The sequence below is a fragment of the Oncorhynchus kisutch genome, linkage group LG20 (assembly GCF_002021735.2).
Source record: "Oncorhynchus kisutch isolate 150728-3 linkage group LG20, Okis_V2, whole genome shotgun sequence".
NCBI lineage: Eukaryota > Metazoa > Chordata > Actinopteri > Salmoniformes > Salmonidae > Oncorhynchus > Oncorhynchus kisutch.
The window spans coordinates 5,457,321-5,475,749 of record NC_034193.2 but is presented as its reverse complement, the minus strand read 5'-3'; the positions used below and the strand labels follow the sequence as shown (position 1 = coordinate 5,475,749).

Below are 18,429 nucleotides of genomic sequence, written 5' to 3'. Positions count from 1 at the left end.
CGTGTGTATTTTTGTTGAGGTTATAGCCAGAGCCAGGTAGGTAAGCAGCAGGTACACTATATATACACAAGTATGTGGACACCCCTTCAAGTTAGTGGATTCGGCTATTTCAGCCACACCCGTTGCTGACAGGTGTATAAAATCGAGCACACAGCCATGCAATCTCCATAGACAAACATTGGCAGTAAAATAGTCTTACTGAAGAGCTCAGTGACTTTCAACGTGGAACAGTCATAGGATGCCACCTTTCCAACAAGTCAGTTCTTAAAATGTCTGCCCTGCTAGAGCTGATCTGGGGCAGCTGTAAGTGCTGTTATTGTGAAGTGGAAATGTCTAGGAGCAACAACGACTCAGCCGCGAAGGTAGGCCACATTAGCTCACATAACGCAACCGTTGAGTGCTAATCATATGTCCCCGGTTGCAACACTCACTACCGAGTTCCAAACTGCCTCTGGATGCAATGTCAGCACAAGAACTGTTCACCGGGAGCTTAATGAAATGTGTTTCCATGGTCGAGCAGCCGCACACAAGCCTAAAATCACCATACGTAATGCCAAGCATCGGCTGGAGTGGTGTGAAGGAGCAGTGGAAACACGCTCTCTGGAGAGATGAATCACGCTTCACCATCTGGCAGTCCGACGGCTAAGTCTGGGTTTGGCAGATGCCAGGAGAACGCTACCTGTCCCAATCCACAGTGACAACTGTACATTGTGGTGGAGGAAGAACATGTAATGTTCTGGGACTGTTTTTCACTGTTCGGGCCCTTTGGTTCCAATTGAAGGGACATCTTAAGGCTACAGCATACAATAACATTCTAGACAATTCTGTGCTTCAAACGTTGTGCCAACAGTTTGGGGAAAGACCTTTCCTGTTCCCGCATGACAATGCCGCCAATGCACAAAGCGAGATCCATACAGAATTTTTTTGTAGAGATCTGTGTGGAAGAACTTGACTGGCCTGCACGGAGCCCGGTCCTCAACCCCATCGAACACCTTTGGGATGAATAGGAACGCTGACTGCGAGCCAGGGCCTAATCGCCCAAAATCAGTGTCCGTCGTCAACAATGATCTTGTGGCTGAATGGAAGCAAGACCCCCGCAACAATGTTCCAACATCTAGTGGAAAACCTTCCCAGAAGAGAGGCTGTTATAACAGCAAAGGGAGGGGGATCAACTCCATGCTAGCCTTAACAAGAAGGCTAGCACTGAAGGCTAGCACTGAAGACTAGCACTGGAGGCTAGCACTGAAGACTAGCACTGGAGGCTAGCACTGGAGGCTAGCACTGAAGACTAGCACTGGAGGCTAGCACTGAAGGCTAGCACTGGAGGCTAGCACTGAAGACTAGCACTGAAGGCTAGCACTGAAGGCTAGCACTGAAGGCTAGCACTGGAGGCTAGCACTGGAGGCTAGCACTGAAGACTAGCACTGGAGGCTAGCACTGAAGGCTAGCACTGAAGGCTAGCACTGGAGGCTAGCACTGGAGGCTAGCACTGAAGACTAGCACTGAAGGCTAGCACTGAAGGCTAGCACTGAAGACTAGCACTGAAGGCTAGCACTGAAGGCTAGCACTGAAGGCTAGCACTGAAGACTAGCACTGGAGGCTAGCACTGAAGGCTAGCACTGAAGACTAGCACTGAAGGCTAGCACTGAAGGCTAGCACTGAAGACTAGCACTGGAGGCTAGCACTGAAGGCTAGCACTGAAGGCTAGCACTGGAGGCTAGCACTGGAGACTAGCACTGGAGGCTAGCACTGAAGGCTAGCACTGGAGGCTAGCACTGGAGGCTAGCACTGAAGGCTAGCACTGAAGGCTAGCACTGGAGACTAGCACTGGAGGCTAGCACTGGAGGCTAGCACTGGAGACTAGCACTGAAGACTAGCACTGGAGGCTAGCACTGGAGGCTAGCACTGAAGGCTAGCACTGGAGGCTAGCACTGGAGGCTAGCACTGGAGGCTAGCACTGGAGTTCTATTAGCTGTATTTAACACTAACTGAAGTGTATTTGTCCGGGTAGCTGGAGAGTAGAGCATTGCAGTCGTCTAATCTACAAGTGACAAATCCATGGATTAGTTTTCCTGATCATTTTTTTGGGGGGGAGAAAAAGTTTGATATTTTTTTTGTTGCAAATGGTACGAAGATGGAAAATGGCTGCTCTTGAAACGTTTTTTGATATGTTCGTCAAAAGAGAGATCGAGGTCCAGAGATCAGAGGTCGTTCACAGTTTTATTTGAGACGACTGTACAACCATCAAAATTTAATTTGGGTCGGAAGGTAGCATAGTGGTTAGAGCGTTGGGTCAGTAACTGAAAGGTTGCTAGATTGAATCCCTGAGCTGACAAGGTAAAAATCTGTTGTTCTGCCCCTGAACAAGGCAGTTAACCCACTGTTCCTAGGCTGTCATTGAAAATAATAATTTATTCTTAACTGACTTGCATGGTTAAATAAAAGGTAAAGAAATGGTCAGATCCAACAGCAGGTTTCTTGGGACCTAGAACTAGCATCTCGGTTTTGTCCGAGTTTAAAAGTTAAACATTTGCCATCATCCACTTCCTTATGTCTGAAACACAGGCTTCCAGGGTAGGCAATTTGGGGGTTTCACCATGTTTCACTTAAATGTACTGTGTGTTTTGTGTTGCCCGCATAGCAGTGAAAGTTGACATTGTGTCTCTACAGTCTACAGTTCCACTGACTGTTCCCAGGAGCACAACAACAACAACAACAACAACAACAACAACAACAACAATAACAACAGCAACAACTACAACATCAACAACAGCAACAACAGCAAGAACAACTACAACAACTATAACTACAACAACAGCAAGAACAACTACAACAACTACAACTACAACAACAACAAGAACAACTACAACAACAAGAACAACTACAACAACTACAACAACAACAAGAACAACAGCAACAACAGCAAGAACAACAGCAACAACAGCAAGAACAACAGCAAGAACAACAACAAGAACAAGAACAACAACAACTACAACAACTACAACTACAACAAGAACAAGAACAACAGCAACAACAGCAAGAACAACAGCAACAACAGCAAGAACAACAGCAAGAACAACAACAAGAACAACTACAACAACAACAAGAACAACTACAACAACTACAACAACAACAAGAACAACTACAACAACTACAACTACAACAACAACAAGAACAACAACAACAAGAACAACAACTACAACTACAACAACAAGAACAACTACAACAACTACAACAACAACAACAACAAGAACAACAGCAACAACAGCAAGAACAGCAAGAACAACTACAAGAACTACAACAACAACAACAAGAACAACTACAACAACTACAACTACAACAACAACAAGAACAACAGCAACAACAGCAACAACAGCAAGAACAACTACAACAACTATAACTACAACAACAGCAAGAACAACTACAACAACTACAACTACAACAACAACAAGAACAACTACAACAACAATAACAACTACAACAACTACAACAACAACAAGAACAACAGCAAGAACAACAGCAACAACAGCAAGAACAACAGCAAGAACAACAACAAGAACAAGAACAACAACAACAACAACTACAACAACTACAACTACAACAACAACAAGAACAACAGCAACAACAGCAAGAACAACAGCAACAACAGCAAGAACAACAGCAAGAACAACAACAAGAACAACTACAACAACAACAAGAACAACTACAACAACTACAACTACAACAACAACAAGAACAACTACAACAACTACAACTACAACAACAACAAGAACAACAACAACAAGAACAACTACAACAACAAGAACAACAACTACAACTACAAGAACAACTACAACAACTACAACAACAACAACAAGAACAACTACAACAACTACAACTACAACAACAACAAGAACAACAGCAACAACAGCAAGAACAACAGACCAACAACAAGAACAACAACAAGTACAACTACAACAACTACAACTACAACAACAACAAGAACAACTACAACAACAACTACAACAACAGCAACACAACTACAACATCTAAAACCACTACAACAACAGCAACAACAACAGCAAGAAAAACAACAACAAGAACAACAGCAACAACAGCAACTACAACAACAACAGCAAGAACAACTACAATAACTAAAACAACAACTACAACAAAAGCAGCAACAACAACAGCAAGAACAACTACAACAAGTACAACAACAGCAAGAACAAGTACAACAACAGCAAGAACAACAGCAAGAACAACAACAACAACAACAGCAAGAACAACAACAACAGCAAGAACAACTACAACAAGAATAAGAACAGAAAGAACAGCAACAATAACAACTACAGTAACCAGGATTCTTGTTTGAGAAGTATATATATATATTTGGGAAGTCCCACAGAAATCAAGGTGTGTGTGTGTGTGTGTGTGTGTGTGTGTGTGTGTGTGTGTGTGTGTGTGTGTGTGTGTGTGTGTGTGTGTGTGTGTGTGTGTGTATGTATGTGTGTGTGTGTGTGTGTGTGTCCATCCATGGGGAAAGAGGAAATTAGACCCAACCCATATCAGTCATATTTAACTTGCAAAACTAGACCAGGTACACCTCTGCCCCTTCGTCCAGGAACCTTCTCTCTCCTCACCACACACACACACACCACACACCACACACCACACACACACACACACACACACACACACACACACACACACACACACACACACACACACACACACACACACACACACACACACACACACACACACACACACACACACACCCATCCATTCTCGTGACATTAGATCATTAGCTGGAGGAAGGATCAGGTTACCTGGGCTGTAGGTGTGGTTACTGTTTTGTTCTCTCTCTCTCTCTCTCTCTCTCTCTCTCTCTCTCTCTCTCTCTCTGTGTGTGTGTATTTCTGCTGAGGTTAGGGCCAGAGTCAGGTGGGTGGCCGCCAGGTAGCTCTGTTGTTTGATGTGGCCTGATGCTTATTGTCTTGTCTGCTTCATTTCCATCAGCACACCTGTCCTCCTATCCATCAGGCTCCTCCCCCTAGCTCGGGGCTTCTGCCTCCTGCCTTTCTGTTAGCTGGTTATAAAGGAGAAGGACAGAGAACCAGAGGTATTTGTGTTTGTGTGTGAGATTGTAATCATTCCATAGGACACTAAAACTTCTTCATCACAAAACGACTCCAGACTACTGCACCCCCCCCCACACACACACACACACACACATTAATCACACCTTCAGTCTCCAGACGCTAGACTCCACAGTCTCTTCAGCAACACTGACTGTCCCCAGGAGCCTGGACACACAACAACAACTATTACAGTAACTAGGATTGCATCCAGGGATTCAACACAGCAACCTAACCTCTAACTCAGTCCTTACAGCCCAGCGGACTGTTCCCAGGAGTCAAGAGTCAGGATAACATCCAAGGATCTCACCGGTCTCCACAGCGAAACCCAATTTCTGTTCTGACTGTGTTGGACCCAGCGACACACAACAACAAATCCAGGTCGGTTTTCATCCAGGCAGCGATAACAAACTACAACCTCTATCTTTAGTCTCTTTGGACTCACTGTTCTCCCCACTCCTAGGCTCCAGGATGACGTCTATGGCAGGTCGGCTGGCCCGTCAGCAGGAGAGGGAAAACGGTGTTGGAACCAACCAGCAGGCGGTAAAGTTCCTCCAGCAGGACTATGAAACGCTGCTTCAGGGCTGTCTGGAGTCCGGGAAGCTGTTCCAGGACCCCTCCTTCCCAGCAGAGAGCAAGTCTCTAGGGTACAAAGAGCTGGGGAAGTACTCATCCAAGACCAAGGGGCTGATGTGGAAGAGACCCACGGTAAGAGAGCACTTTTTAATTCCATATACAGTCTAGAATCTAGATGTACAACGACCAGATGTCTGGCTTTGACTACCAGGGTCTTTGTCTGGTTTAATTTGAAGCAGGGAAACATGTATTGTTATTGTGAGATGTATCAGTTTATCAGTATGTTAATAGATGTGTTTTATATGTAATGAAAATTATACTCAGTGTCAAGATTACAATTCATTGGAGATTTAAGCTTTAAGCTACAAAAGGTGCTGAGTAGAACCATATATGGTTTGTCCCCATAGCAGAACCATAAGGGTCTAGAACTCTCTAAGTAGGGTTCTTCATAGAACCCCATGTACCTAGAATATTTTATGAAGGGTTCTAGGCAGAATGGTTTGACCAAGAACTCTTTAACTTTAAAGGGTTCTTCCTAGAACCCTTTATGAATGGTTCCACCAGCCAAATTAGCCTTTAAAATGTCATTCTTTATAACAATACATTATGGTCTAGTTATACCCTAACCAAGTGGTGTTAGGAAACTCCTGGTTTTACACATCAGGCTTGTAAATCACATCATGCTGGCTTGCAAAGTGATGTGCAGTTCCTATTGGAATCTAGCTAGATCAAGGATATTCAACAATTGGAACTTTTAATCACTTGCAACCTGCATTCAGATTGACGGCTTGGGTTAGTGAAGATGGCTGTGCGAAAAGGTTATGCTATTTATCTTTGTGTAGCATGAGGTTAATCAACCAATCAATGTACAAACGTAAATATTGAAACAATTCTGAAAATCAATCTGCAATAGAGCATGCTGGGAAACATGATAATGGTGGGCGTGGTTTTGAGTGCTTGACTCAACACAGAGTAAAAATGACACGGTCCGACTCAACTCTGGTTATTAACAACAACACAAAAAACAACACTAAGGTTATTTTACACCATTGAGTGTTAAGCTAATTAAGTTAATTAAAAAGTGAAGTTAATTTATCTCCTGAATTATCACTAAAAATATTACACTGAAAAACCAATGCTTTGTTAAACTAGACATTTTGCTGTATACTGTATACAACACACTGCTGGTTCAGACTCCCTTCTATTCTCCTACTCTCTGCTCAATAAAATCACAGAAAATACTACTTTGAAAGACAGAAATCATGGCAAAAAAATATAAATTGTCAGTACTGTATATGTCAAATGATTAAGGGAAATCCAGACACATGTACTGTACAATTATCCCCCAGATAGGCACTGTTTAAAATATTCTCACACCTATCTTTTTTTTATTTTTTATTAATGGATCATATTACTCAAACCCTCGATGTTAACGTTGAAGAAAAATAATACAATGAAAAATTATTTTTCAGAATCAAAAGGGTTCTATAAAGGGTTCTATAAAGGGTTCTAAACCGTCACACAGAACCCTTTCTTTAAAAATATTTTAAAAATGAGGATGGTTTCTAGCTGGAACTCTTTGCCTTTACAGATAACTTTTTCAGAACCTTGTTTCCAAAAAAAGGGTTCTTCAGATAAAAACGGTTCTTTGAAGGAATCATATTTTTTTCCTAAGAGTGTGTCAAGAAGTACTCTCCCAGAGGAAAACGAGGTGGTTATTGTTGTTGTACAGTGCTGACATCATGTCAACCCAAAGATCTTTGTCAGTTACAATACACAAGCACAGTCACCTTTTAAAAGGCACCTTGGTGCAGGAAATGAAATTTACACTGAATGCTGTCCTGGGGATATAACTGCCCAGGTGTAGAACAATGGAAACACTACACAACGTATTATAATGGTAACCAGAGCTTTAGAGACATGGGCGGTGGGCGCTGGTCCGTTTGTTGACACTTGTTCTACTTTCTGTTTGACTGATCTCATTTTGATTGTGTTTTAGGGTTAGGAATTCAAATGACACACACAAAGACCACAACCTAGCCTCTCCTCTGAGTCTAAAGATTATTATCATTATAATTTTTAAAAAAAATGCGTTTTACCTTTATTTATCTAGGCAAGTCAGTTCAGACCAAATTCGTATTTACACGATTTAGGAACCAAAAGGGGATTAAAAAATCAAATAAAAATATAGGACAAAACACACATCACGACAAGAGAGACAACACAACACTACATAAAGAGAGACTCCACAACACTACATAAAGAGAGACAACACAACACTACATAAAGAGAGACTCCACAACACTACATAAAGAGAGACAACACAACACTACATAAAGAGAGACTCCACAACACTACATAAAGAGAGACAACACAACACTACATAAAGAGAGACCTAAGACAACAACACAGCATGGCAGCAACACATGACAACACAACATAAAGAGAGACCTAAGACAACAACACAGCATGGTAGCAACACAACATGACAACAACACGGCAGCAGCACAACACGGCCGCAGCACAAGACATGGTACAAACATTATTGGGCACAGACAACAGCACAAAGGGCAAGAAGGTAGAGACAACAATACATCACACAAAGCAGCCACAACTGTCAGTAAGAGTGTCCATGATGGAGACTTTGAATGAAGAGATTGAGATAAAGCTGGCCAGTTTGAGTGTTTGTTGCAGCTCGTTCCAGTCGCTAGCTGCAGCGAACTGAAAAGAGGAGCGACCCAGGGATGTGTGTGCTTTGGGGACTTTTAACAGAATGTGACTGGCAGAACGGGTGTTGTATGTGGAGGATGAGGGCTGCAGTAGATATCTCAGATAGGGGGGAGTGAGGCCTAAGAGGGTGTTATAAATAAGCATCAACCAGTGGGTCTTGCGACAGGTATACAGAGATGACCAGTTTACAGAGGAGTATAGAGTGCAGTGATGTGTCCTATAAGGAGCATTGGTGGCAAATCTGATGGCTGAATGGTAAAGAACATCTAGTCCCTCGAGAGCATCCGTACCTGCCGATCTATAAATGATGTCTCCGTAATCTAGCATGGATAGGATGGTCATCTGAATCAGGGTTAGTTTGGCAGCTGTGGTGAAAGAGGAGCGATTACGATAGAGGAAACCAAGTCTAGATTTAACTTTAGCCTGCAGCTTTGATATGTGCTGAGAGAAGGACAGTGCACCGTCTAGCCATACTCCCAAGTACTTGTATGAGGTGACTACCTCAAGCTCTAAACCCTCAGAGGTAGTAATCACACCGGTGGGGAGAGGGGCATTCTTCTTACCAAACCACATGACCTTTGTTTTGGAGGTTTTCAGAACAAGGTTTAGGCCAGAGAAATAACTTGTTGGACACTAAAAAAGCTTTGTAATAGTTAGCAAACCAGGCCAAAGACCCCTCAGAGACACCAATACTCCTTAGCCGGCCCACAAGAATGGAAGGGTCTACCGTATCAAATGCTTTGGCCAAGTCAATAAAAATAGCAGCACAACATTGCTTAGAATCAAGGGCAATGGTGACATCATCGAGGACCTTTAAGGTTGCAGTGACACATCCATAACCTGAGCGGAAACCAGATTGCATAACCGACAGAATATTATAAATGTCAAGAAAGCCAGTCAGTTGATTATTGACAAGTTTTTTTTCAACACTTTTGATAAACAAGGCAAAATAGAATCTAATAGATTAGATCAAAAGGGGATTTTGTCAACTCATTGTTTACTCAGCTGACTAGACCAGAGAGTGTTATCAGCCTGCTGCACTCTAAAAAAGCCAATTTAACCCATTTCTTAATCAGCATCATTCTGTGAGTTGAGTGGACTTCAAGAATTTGAGCTAATGTTTGTTTAAAGCCTGTTGAGTCAATTTACAAATTCATGTTTGCCTTTGGAAGGCAACACCGTACGATGGTTCAGCTATATGCCCAAATGTTGACTAAACTCAACCTTACGATTGTACGTTGAATCAACAAACTGAATTTGAAGAAGCTTGTTGAGTAAAGATACAAATTTATATTTTCTCAAATCCAATCAAACCACGCCCATTATTATCATATTTCCCAGCATGCTATGTATGTTGATTTTCATGAATGATTTGTTTCAACACCATGTGCACTGATTGGCTGATGAATCCTATGCTACACAAACATAAATAACAGCCATTTCTTTCTAAAATAATCACATTTTTGTGCCCGTTGCTAAGGTGACTGTTCCAGTTTATATGATTTAGGTAGCCTAACTAATCACTTTCCCCCATGGCAGTCATTCTCAATGCATGTTCATTACAAGTTTCTTAAAAAGTACCTTGAAGAATAAACTAAAAGAGATAAAAGTTCCAGTTGTTGGATATTCTAACTCTGGCTGCATTCTAATAGGAATTACACATCACTTTGCAAGCCAGAATAATGTAACTTGTAGGCTTTATGTGGCCTGTAAACCAGGAGTCTCAGACCACTGTGTTAGGGTGTAAACCAGGGTGTAACTAGGCCCTCAAAGAAAGACCTTTTGATGTCTGTATACAGAGGTCATTGTTGTGTTATTGCCCCCATGGCTGAGCAGGCAATTTCGAAGCTTCAATGATTCAATCTGCCTTTGTTGAGCTTAAATTAGTACTTAATTAAGGTAAAAACAAGTATATGTTATTTTATAAATCTCATAAAAATTTATCTGATGATTTATGCATACTTACATTGGATGGGGCCCTTATTGATCGTGTCCCAGATTTGATCATTTCTAGGCATCTGGATCGATGATAGACTTTCCGTCAAAACCATGTTGATGAGTTAGTTAATAATTAAAATGTGCTTTTAGGTCCTGCCTTTAGTTAAATAGTAGAAAACAAATAACTCAGTTTGACATTCATAGCGGTCTTCGACGATGGCGATATCGTCTCTCTGAATGCGTCTGCCACTGTATTGAAGTCTCTGGGTTTATCACAGTATCACTACGCTCTGTATCAGTGTTCCACAATTATAAAAGCCCTATTGCATAAACTACCGACCACGTCTCACTTCTCTGTTAACCTTCAGAAATACATGCTATCAGATACGATCTCAGGAATTCCTCATTCTAGAGATCCCTTCCAGAGATCCCTTCGAGGTAAATCTGCCTTGAGCTATTTTGCACATGGCTTGTGGAATGGTCTATGAAGCAGTCCAGACGGCTATGCGAGGACCTTCTTAAGGAAGAATTTGTTAAATGTTTTATGATTCTATGATTGATCTTATGTTTTTGGGGGAGGGGGTGTGTTTGTGTTTTTTCGCTGGCTTATATATTTGAATGTGAACTATATATTTGAACTAGACCCATGTCTTCTAACTTGCTCCAGATCGTTGCTGTAAATGAGAATGTATTCTCAGTCAACTCACCCTGGTTAAATAAAGAAAACGTAAAAAATATATATATTATTCAGAAATAGTTTAATTTCACACTGGGGAAATATGCAAATAAGGTAGCATAAATTCTCTAGTTGAATTGTACGTTCAATTCTAAATTGAGTGAACATACAGTTGAGCTTGAAAATGTATGTTGGTTCAACTACAGTTTATGCCCAAATGTCAAGTAAACTCACAATCCTATTGCAGCTGGTTTAACAAATAGATTCCTCTGTTCTCTCTCATGCTTTTGCTGTAGGATTTGACGAGCAACTTATCATACGACAATGCTCCTCAATCATGTACAGTGCTCAATTATATGAATTAACAAATGAATCAAATTAATTCGTGTGTAAACAAAGGAATTCTTCTGTCTCTCACATGTGACTGCTGTAGGAGTTGTGCTCAAACCCCAAATTCATTGACGATGGAGCCACCAGGACTGATATCTGCCAAGGAGATCTGGGTAAGCATATTTCACAAAGAGAATGGGTGTTGCTGTAAATACTGCTAATCCCAAGATCCTCCTCCCACTAATTCTGGCTTTGTGTCCACCAGCAGACAGTGAAGGAGACTACAACATATGTTTGTCTACAGATATATTGCAGAAGAGTATAATATTTGTCTATAGGTGTATTGAACATATATTTGTCCTGTGATGTATTACAGTTTTGTTTTCAATCGCTTTGGCGCCAGTATGTTGTGCCATTTTCACAATTACATTTTCGTAGTACAGAACCCACAACAGATCATCAAAAAAAGCTCATTTTCAATTGACACACAAAATCACAGTCACTTTTCCACAAAAAATGAATCAGTGTTTCATCTAGAAATCACATTGGAATACATATAAAGGAATTGCTTTTATGGTGCTGGAGGAGATGCTCCCGTTACCTATGATATGATAACCTTCTCATTTGAATGGTGCTGGAGGAGATGCTCCCGTTACCTATGATATGATAACCTTCTCATTTGAATGGTGCTGGAGGAGATGCTCCCGTTACCTATGATATGATAACCTTCTCATTTGAATGGTGCTGGAGGAGATGCTCCCGTTACCTATGATATGATAACCTTCTCATTTGAATGGTGCTGGAGGAGATGCTCCCGTTACCTATGATATGATAACCTTCTCATTTGAATGGTGCTGGAGGAGATGCTCCCGTTACCTATGATATGATATACCTTCTCATTTGAATGGTGCTGGAGGAGATGCTCCCGTTACCTATGATATGATAACCTTCTCATTTGAATGGTGCTGGAAGAGGTGCTCCCGTTACCTATGATATGATAACCTTCTAATTTGAATGGTGCTGGAGGAGATGCTCCCGTTACCTATGATATGATAACCTTCTCATTTGAATGGTGCTGGAGGAGATGCTCCCGTTACCTATGATATGATAACCTTCTCATTTGAATGGTGCTGGAGGAGATGCTCCCGTTACCTATGATATGATAACCTTCTCATTTGAATGGTGCTGGAGGAGATGCTCCCGTTACCTATGATATGATAACCTTCTCATTTGAATGGTGCTGGAGGAGATGCTCCCGTTACATATGATATGATAACCTTCTCATTTGAATGGTGCTGGAGGAGATGCTCCCGTTACCTATGATATGATAACCTTCTCATTTGAATGGTGCTGGAGGAGATGCTCCCGTTACCTATGATATACCTTCTCATTTGAATGGTGCTGGAGGAGATGCTCCCGTTACCTATGATATGATAACCTTCTCATTTGAATGGTGCTGGAGGAGATGCTCCCGTTACCTATGATATGATAACCTTCTCATTTGAATGGTGCTGGAGGAGATGCTCCCGTTACCTATGATATGATAACCTTCTCATTTGAATGGTGCTGGAGGAGATGCTCCCGTTACCTATGATATGATAACCTTCTCATTTGAATGGTGCTGGAGGAGATGCTCCCGTTACCTATGATATACCTTCTCATTTGAATGGTGCTGGAGGAGATGCTCCCGTTACCTATGATATGATAACCTTCTCATTTGAATGGTGCTGGAGGAGATGCTCCCGTTACCTATGATATGATAACCTTCTCATTTGAATGGTGCTGGAGGAGATGCTCCCGTTACCTATGATATGATAACCTTCTCATTTGAATGGTGCTGGAGGAGATGCTCCCGTTACCTATGATATGATAACCTTCTCATTTGAATGGTGCTGGAGGAGATGCTCCCGTTACCTATGATATGATAACCTTCTCATTTGAATGGTGCTGGAGGAGATGCTCCCGTTACCTATGATATGATAACCTTCTCATTTGAATGGTGCTGGAGGAGATGCTCCCGTTACCTATGATATGATAACCTTCTCATTTGAATGGTGCTGGAGGAGATGCTCCCGTTACCTATGATATGATAACCTTCTCATTTGAATGGTGCTGGAGGAGATGCTCCCGTTACCTATGATATGATAACCTTCTAATTTGAATGGTGCTGGAGGAGATGCTCCCGTTACCTATGATATGATATACCTTCTCATTTGAATGGTGCTGGAGGAGATGCTCCCGTTACCTATGATATGATAACCTTCTCATTTGAATGGTGCTGGAAGAGGTGCTCCCGTTACCTATGATATGATAACCTTCTAATTTGAATGGTGCTGGAGGAGATGCTCCCGTTACCTATGATATGATAACCTTCTCATTTGAATGGTGCTGGAGGAGATGCTCCCGTTACCTATGATATGATAACCTTCTCATTTGAATGGTGCTGGAGGAGATGCTCCCGTTACCTATGATATGATAACCTTCTCATTTGAATGGTGCTGGAGGAGATGCTCCCGTTACCTATGATATGATAACCTTCTCATTTGAATGGTGCTGGAGGAGATGCTCCCGTTACATATGATATGATAACCTTCTCATTTGAATGGTGCTGGAGGAGATGCTCCCGTTACCTATGATATGATAACCTTCTCATTTGAATGGTGCTGGAGGAGATGCTCCCGTTACCTATGATATACCTTCTCATTTGAATGGTGCTGGAGGAGATGCTCCCGTTACCTATGATATGATAACCTTCTCATTTGAATGGTGCTGGAGGAGATGCTCCCGTTACCTATGATATGATAACCTTCTCATTTGAATGGTGCTGGAGGAGATGCTCCCGTTACCTATGATATGATAACCTTCTCATTTGAATGGTGCTGGAGGAGATGCTCCCGTTACCTATGATATGATAACCTTCTCATTTGAATGGTGCTGGAGGAGATGCTCCCGTTACCTATGATATGATAACCTTCTCATTTGAATGGTGCTGGAGGAGATGGCTACCATTTTATGGGCTCGTGCTGAATTGTGCTATTCTGTGTTTATTTTTTGGGGGGCGTTGTTTGTACATAGTGATTCTGCCAACGTCTCTTATGACCGAAAATAGCTTCTGGATATCAGAGCAGAGCAGCGATTACTCACCTCAGACTGGACAACGATTTTTTCTTTAACGAGTCGGACGTGAAGGATTTACTCGAGATAACCGACCAGGCCCAAATACCCATCATTCGCATGAAGAGAAGACGACGTTACAGAGGACGCAGGTCAGGGTGCCTCGTGAGAATTCGTCGGAGAGTGGGGAACTCGCCTCTACCATCCGTCCTTTTGGCCAATGTGCAATCATTTGAGAATAAACTGCATGAGTTCCGTTCAAGACTATCCTACCAACGGGACATTAAAACCTGTAACATCTTATGTTTCACCGAGTCGTGGCTGAACGACAACACGGATAACATAAATCTGGCTGGGTTTACGCTGCATCAGCAAGACAGAACAGCTGCCTTCCGTAAGACGAAGGCTGACGGTCTGTGTCTATTGGTCAATAACAGCTGGTGCACCAAATCTAAAATTAAGGAAGTCTGGAGGTTTTTCTCGCCTGAGGTAGTGTATCTCATGATAAGCTGTAGACCACACTATTTACCAAGAGAGTTTTCATCGTTATATTTCGTATCTGTCTATTTACCACCACAAACCGATGTTGGCACTAAGACCGCATTCAAAGAGCTGTATAAAACTATTAGCAACCTATTTACATTTGCCTGATATGAAAACAGGGTAACAGTACTGTAGCGTATTACATTCAAATTACAATTTATAAAGCTGTTTCTTATATTTTCTGCTATTGGTTTAAACGGGTTGTTAAAACAACTCAATTGAGAAGATATCATTATGTAGTGTTTTGATGACTAAAATCAATTTTCTCGTGATATTTCACAGTAAAAGTATATTTTGGATCAATGATTGTGTGGTGAAGAAAACAAAATTCATAATAATAATGAATACAATTATTTTGAATATGAGACCTGCGTTACAAAGTGGCGTCAGTTTCGAGTTGTGAACTCAGAGTGTTAAAACTTCAAACACATACTTTATGAAAATAACACCAACGGTTGTATTTACTCTCCTGTGTGGGGTTCCCTCCCTGTCTTGTCAATATCGCTGAGATGTTTCCACTGTTACAGGTTTGTAACTGTGACAAAACAGGATGTTTGTTGTATGCGGTAATCTGGCAGAACCAGACGAGTGTGTCTCTGAATATTGCATACAGTACTACAAGACTGGCACACGTATAATATATATATATTTATATTTATGTATATATAATATATATATGTGTGTGTGTGTGTGTGTGTGTGTGTGTGTGTGTGTGTGTGTGTGTGTATTACAGGGGACTGTTGGCTGCTGGCTGCTATTGCATCACTGACCCTGGACCAGAGAGTGCTGGCCAGGGTCGTTCCTCCTGAACAGAGCTTCACTAACCGCTACGCTGGCATCTTTCACTTCCAGGTCAGGGGTCAAAGGTTAGGGGTCAGGGGTTAGGGGTCAAGGGTTTTAACATCTAGTTTTTCCCAATCCTCAACACTCTCCATTCATTGACATTTACATATTGTTCATTGAGCAAACACTCTTATCCAGGGGCAACTTGAATTCAACTAAAGTAGATAAAACAGTCATATACAGTATGTCAGGTCATTGCTAGTGTGAGAAAGACAAGTACACATGTTTTTCCAAGATCCTTAGTGAATTTTCCCTTTTATTTCTGTCATAGGGGACTTGTTTTACGTCTACTTTACACCTGTGGAAGTTAGATCGTTTCTAGGTGTAGAGACGGTTGTTGTGTCCAGTATGATTCTCCATGTTCTGCCATGTGATTCACTCTCTTTATGACATGTTGAGACATTCTATGGAATGTTGTCTGTTGTGGTCCTCTTCAGTTCTGGCAGTTTGGTGAGTGGGTGGACGTGGTGATTGACGACCGGCTGCCCACCAGAGATGGAAAGCTGCTGTTTGTTCACTCAGCCGAGGGCTCGGAGTTCTGGAGCGCCCTGCTGGAGAAGGCCTACGCCAAGTAAGATACAGTACCATAATACATACATGGTTTATGCTAAGACACAGTACCATAATACATACATGGCTTATGGTAAGATACAGCACCATAATACATACATGGCTTATGCTAAGATACAGCACCATAATACATACATGGTTTATGCTAAGATACAGCACCAGGGGTGGCAGGTAGCCTAGTGGTTAGAGTGTAAGGACGGCAGGTAGCCTAGTGGTTAGTGCGTTGGACTAGTATCCAAAAGGTTACAAGATCAAATCCCCGAGCTGACAAGGTAAAAATCTGTCGTTCTGCCCCCTGAACAAGGCAGTTAACCCACTGTTCCTAGGCCGTCATTGAAAATAAGAATTTGAAAGCAAGAACATAAGAATCTGATGGGCACCAGAATTTCTTAATTGACTTGCCTACTTAAATAAATTGTGATAATGATGAGACACAAATATCAAAAAGTGCTGTAATTTCTAAACTGTAAACCTGATATGGATGAAAATACCTTCAAATTAAAGCTGACAGTCTGTACTTTAACCTCATAGTCGTTATATAATTTCCAATCCAAAGTGCTGGAGTACAGAGCCAAAACAATAACAAACTTGTCACTGTCCCAATACTTGTTGGACCTCACTGTGTCACTGAATATATTCTCTGTCTCAGGGTGAATGGATGCTATGAGTCTGAATATATTGTCTCTCTGTCTCTGTCTCAGGGTGAATGGATGCTATGAGTCTCTGTCAGGTGGCTCCACCATCGAGGGGTTTGAGGACTTCACAGGAGGGATAGCAGAGATATACCAGTTGGACAAAGCTCCTCCTCACCTCTTCAAGATCATGGAGAAGGCTCTGGGCCTGGGCTCTCTACTGGGCTGTTCCATTGATGTAGGTTGGACTTAGATATTTAAATTGATTGATTGATTTAGATACTAACATCACAATTGTTTATTTTTTAGATCACCAATTCCTATGAGACAGAGGCAGTGACAGCTCTTAAACTGGTGAAGGGACACGCATACTCTGTCACCGGTGCTGAAGTGGTAAAGTACCTACATATCAGTGTCCACACTGTACCAGCACCATTTACCCCAGGTTCATCTGTCTTTCTGATGGGCTCTACCCCAGGTTCATCTGTCTTTCTGATGGGCTCTAACCCCAGGTTCATCTGTCTTTCTGATGGGCTCTAACCCCAGGTTCATCTGTCTTTCTGATGGGCTCTAACCCCAGGTTCATCTGTCTTTCTGATGGCTCTAAACCCAGGTTCATCTGTCTTTCTGATGGGCTCTAACCCCAGGTTCATCTGTCTTTCTGATGGGCTCTAACCCCAGGTTCATCTGCTTTTCTGATGGGCTCTAACCCCAGGTTCATCTGCTTTTCTGATGGGCTCTAACCCCAGGTTCATCTGTCTTTCTGATGGCTCTAAACCCAGGTTCATCTGTCTTTCTGATGGGCTCTAACCCCAGGTTCATCTGTCTTTCTGATGGGCTCTAACCCCAGGTTCATCTGCTTTTCTGATGGGCTCTAACCCCAGGTTCATCTGCTTTTCTGATGGGCACTAACCCCAGGTTCATCTGCTTTTATGATGGGCACTAACCCCAGGTTCATCTGTCTTTCTAATGGACACTAACCCCAGGTTCATCTGTCTTTCTTTTGGGCTCTAACCCCAGGTTCATCTGCTTTTCTGATGGGCACTAACCCCAGGTTAATCTGCATTTATGATGGGCACTAACCCCAGGTTCATCTGTCTTTCTAATGGACACTAACCACAGGTTCATCTGTCTTTCTTTTGGGTTCTAACCCCAGGTTCATCTGTCTTTCTGATGGGCACTAACTCCAGGTTCATCTGTCTTTCTGATGGGCTCTAAGCCCAGGTTCATCTGTCTTTCTGATGGGCTCTAACCCCAGGTTCACCTGTCTTTCTGATTGGCACTAACCCCGGGTTCATCTGTCTCTCTGATGGGCTCTAACCTTTCTGATGGGCTCTAACCCCAGGTTCATCTGTCT

General features: G+C 42.1%; 1 protein-coding gene across 1 annotated transcript in view; it reads left to right on the top strand.

The window, feature by feature from the left end:
• The first annotated feature begins 4,914 nt into the window (after positions 1 to 4,914).
• Positions 4,915 to 18,429, top strand: part of LOC116355398 (calpain-2 catalytic subunit) — a 42,217-nt gene continuing 28,702 nt past the window's right edge. The window contains exons 1-8 of the mRNA XM_031798998.1: positions 4,915 to 5,104; positions 5,368 to 5,501; positions 5,584 to 5,828; positions 11,474 to 11,543; positions 15,761 to 15,879; positions 16,308 to 16,441; positions 17,142 to 17,310; positions 17,382 to 17,465. Of these exons, the coding sequence (XP_031654858.1) occupies positions 5,592 to 5,828; positions 11,474 to 11,543; positions 15,761 to 15,879; positions 16,308 to 16,441; positions 17,142 to 17,310; positions 17,382 to 17,465 (813 nt within the window). The 5' untranslated portion in view covers positions 4,915 to 5,104; positions 5,368 to 5,501; positions 5,584 to 5,591. The remainder of the gene's footprint in view (positions 5,105 to 5,367; positions 5,502 to 5,583; positions 5,829 to 11,473; positions 11,544 to 15,760; positions 15,880 to 16,307; positions 16,442 to 17,141; positions 17,311 to 17,381; positions 17,466 to 18,429) is intronic.